The 4,297-nt window shown below is 41.7% G+C and overlaps 1 protein-coding gene across 1 annotated transcript; it reads right to left on the bottom strand.

The window, feature by feature from the left end:
* Positions 1-2,915: 2,915 nt before the first annotated feature.
* Positions 2,916-3,845, bottom strand: LOC140607399 (olfactory receptor 1L6-like). Its single transcript, XM_072782157.1, has one exon. The coding sequence runs from the start codon at positions 3,843-3,845 to the stop codon at positions 2,916-2,918; it is 930 nt and encodes a 309-aa protein (XP_072638258.1).
* Positions 3,846-4,297: the final 452 nt, after the last annotated feature.

Here is a 4,297-nt window from a genome sequence, read left to right as displayed (position 1 = left end):
CACATGTAAGTGAAATCATATGGTATTTGTCTTTCTCTGTCTGGCTTATTTCACTTAGCATAATACCCTCAAGGTCTATCCATGTTCAATTTTGTTTTTGACATTCATTCGTATTGATACTTGTAGCTACAGGTCATTCTTTTTCACTGATGCATAAGAAAGGTTCACACTGTTGGGCTTTTCATTTTGGAATTCACAATCTTTCTAATTTTAGACATATAAGATTGTACATATTTATGATGATTTTTATTTTTAAAAAGATTTTATTTATTTATCCATGAGAGATACACAGAGAGAGACAGAGAGAGAGAGAGAGAGAGAGACAGAGACATAGGCAGAGGGAGAAGCAGGCTCCATGCGGGGAGCCCGATGTGGCACTTGATCCCAGGACTCCAGGATCACACCCTGAATTGAAGGCAGACCCCCAATCGCTGAGCCACCAAGGCGTCCCTATGATGATTTTTAAAAAATATTTTATTTATTTATTCATGAGAGACACAGAGAAAGAGGCAGAGACATAGGCAGAGGGAGAAGCAGGCTCTCCACAGGGAGCCTGATGCGGTAGTCGATCCCAGAACCTTGGGATTGTGACCTGAGCCAAAGGCAGATGCTCAACCACTGAGCCACCCAGGTGTTCCATGATGATTTGATATGCATATACTTTGTGGAGTGATGACCACAGTAAACACATCCATCACATCCATCACCTCACAGAATTACTGTTTTTGTTTTGTGGTGAGAATTCTTTTTTTTTTAATTTTTATTTATTTATGATAGTCACAGAGAGAGAGAGGCGCAGAGACACAGGCAGAGGGAGAAGCAGGCTCCATGCACCGGGAGCCCGACGTGGGATTCGATCCCGGGTCTCCAGGATTGTGCCCTGGGCCAAAGGCAGGCGCCAAACAGCTGCGCCACCCAGGGATCCCTGTGGTGAGAATTCTTAAGATTATTTACTCTCCCAGCAAATTGCAAGTGTATAATAATAATAATAAGTATGTAATACTATTGTATTGTAATATATATTATATTATATAATATATATTATATATACTTATTATATAAGAACAATAATAAGTATTGTTCACTGTCATCACTATGCTGTACATTAGATCCCAGAACTTATTCATCTTATAGCTGGAAGCTTATACTCTTTATTTTTTATTTTATTTTATTTTATTTATTTATGATAGTCACAGAGAGAGAGATAGAGGCAGAGACACAGGCAGAGGGAGAAGCAGGCTCCATGCACCGGGAGCCCGACGTGGGATTCGATCCCGGGTCTCCAGGATCGCGCCCTGGGCCAAAGGCAGGCGCCAAACCGCTGCGCCACCCAGGGATCCCAGCTTAAACTCTTTAAAGATTCATTTAATCATCTTCCATTTCTTGTCTTTTTCTTTCCAGGAAGGTGCCTTCATTTCTCCCTCCTCCCTCTTTTATATCCAATCCCCTTACTTTCTCTTGGGTAAAGTTGTATATCCCCTCCAATTTTTCTTCACTTGTCTTCTTCACATCCCACAGCTTTAGATTGTGTTTTAGAAGTTTGAAATGCTGAACAGCATTCCTCATGAAGATTCTGTTTGAGAGTGAAATTCTTTGAATGTTATTGGAAATGAAGGTGGGATATAAAGAGGAGGGATAGATAAAGAGGCTGGGGAGCATTTTGTTATTATGGATATTGGGGAAGCCTTCTCTGTACCAACTGGAATTCCTATGAAAGTTGACAATGTAGTGAGAAGGTGCTAAAGACAGAATCATTTATAGTGAAACATTTGGAGACACTGAAATAATTTCAGGAGATACTTGTAGTGAACTCACTTCAAGGATGTATGATAATAAGACTATTTCCCACCTCATTACAAATCTTTGAATGTTATCTGGGAAGGGTCTATAGACACATTTTCATGTAATTTTGATATAGTGCCTGAAATTTATCTGGGGCCTGCTATATGCAAGACACTTACAAATACTTAAAACATAAATACTATATGTCTTAGGACACTTGTTATATCACTTGTTAATTTCCATAACAATCCACTTTTCATATGAAAACCAAGGCACAGAGAGGTTAATGTACTTGCCCAAGATCATGGGGTTGGTAATGGTGGACTTGGGCTTCCAGTCCAAGCAGTATAATTTCAGAACTAGGAAGCTCAGACGGGTTAAGTAAATGATTCAAAGTCACTGAATTCAGAATTTTTCCTTTGACACCCACAACATGTGGTGAGGTTATTCATTAAATGCATTATGTAGATAAGGAAAATGAGAATTCGGGAGACTTAGTGGCTTGATTATGGTCACACAGTTTGTGAGACCAAGTTGTAACTTAAGTTTTCACTCAGAATCTCAGGATCTTATTGCTATGCCAGTGAAGCTGCCTTCTCTGACAAATAGGAGAACTGCTTTGGAGATGTTATGAGCTGTTCTAAAGGTAACGAGAAAATCCACTAGCCAGACCCAAGGAGTTTGTGCATAAGATGAATAACCCATATGATGAGAACATTGACTTGCTGAGGCTTTGTATGAGCTGACCCATTTCCCAATAGATTAAAAAACATTACTATCGGAGTTTTTCTTGCTTTTTTGTCAGCGTACTTGTTATACAACCCTGATCATGTCTGTGACACACATGAACCAGAGACTGCAAAAGAAAAAGAAGGAAAGTATGTGTCTGATACAGTAAGACATCAATGTCTGTGTCTCATTATATTTATTTTTACCAAAAGGTAAAATAACCTTCTATTGCAATTGTCTCATCTCCATTTATTGGACTGTATTTAATTTTGAAGACAGAGCTATGGTTGATACATCTTTGTAATATTTTCATAAGTGAGTATAGTTCTTGGCACATAGCAGGTATTCCATGGGTTCTTTTGAATGAATGAATGAATGTTAAGAATAACCATATATGAAATTTGCTATTCTACCCTTCTGAGGAGCTTTTTCAAGGCCTGCTTCATGTCCTTGTTCCTAAGACTATAGATAAAAGGGTTCAGCATGGGGGTAACTACTGTATAGATGACAGTGACCACATGGTCCTTTGTCACTGAGTAGGTGGATGAGGGGTGAATGTACACAAATATTATGGTCCCATAGAATAGTGCCACAACTATGAGGTAGGACCGACAGGTGGAGAAGACCTTGTACCTGCCTCTCTCAGAACGGACCCTCAGAACAGCATGGGTGATAAAAATATAAGAGACAGTGATCAAGGCGAAGGGACTCATGATCACAAAGGAGCCTTCTGTGAAAGCCAAAAGCTCATTGATAGAGGTGTCCGAGCAGGAGAGTGTCAGCAGTGGCTGGACATCACAGAAGAAGTGATGGATGACATTGGGCCCACAGAAGGAGAGGCGGGCCATGAGAATCATGTGGGTGAGTGAGTGGAGATGGGACAGCACCCAGGACACCATCACCAGCAGGAGATAGCGCCTGGGGCTCATGGTCATGCTGTAAAGCAGCGGGTTGCAGATGGCCGTGTAGCGGTCAACAGCCATGACAGCCAGGAGGAAGCTGTCAGTGATCCCAAAGGCCACAAAGAAACACATCTGTGTGAGGCATTGGGCAAAGGGGACCTTCTTGCTTTTGCTCAGCATGTTTGCCAGCATCCTTGGCACAATGGCACTTGTAAAGCAGATGTCCACCAGGGACAGACTGGAAAGCAAGAAGTACATGGGGGTGTGGAGGCGGGCATCCCTCTGGATGGCTGCAATGATGACTGAGTTACCAGCCACATTGACCAGATACGTGGCTAGGAAGCTGGCAAAGAGCCACCCCTGCTGTTTGGGGTCACTGGTCAGTCCCAGAAGGAGGAATTCAGGCATATGGCTCTGGTTTTCCCTCAGCATTGATTTCCTGTAAGTAAAAATATGAAGGAATGTTAGATGTGTGTCCTGACTTGAAATCTTCAACCTGGTAGAAGAAATATCTTATAATTCATTCCAGCTTGTGCCCAGCAGAAGGGGAGTCATCACGTGGCTCACCATATATTTTATGATATAACTTCATAGAATTGGTATTGGCTACCTTGATTTTAATTCCAACTTTGCATTTGACTAATTTTGTGAACTTCAACAAAGTACTTCATATCTTTTTTAAAAAAGATTTTATTTATTCATGAGACACACACACACACACACACACACACAGAGGCGCACAGATACAGGCAGAGAGAGAAGCAGGCTTGATGCAGGGAGCCTGATGTGGGACTTGATTCTGGGTCCCCAGGATCACGCTGTGAGGCAAAGGCGGTGCTAAGCCACTGAGCCACCTGGGCTGCCAACGGTACTTCATATCTTGT

The sequence above is a fragment of the Canis lupus genome, chromosome 16, assembly GCF_048164855.1.
Source record: "Canis lupus baileyi chromosome 16, mCanLup2.hap1, whole genome shotgun sequence".
NCBI lineage: Eukaryota > Metazoa > Chordata > Mammalia > Carnivora > Canidae > Canis > Canis lupus.
This window is presented reverse-complemented; position numbering and strand designations above follow the sequence as displayed.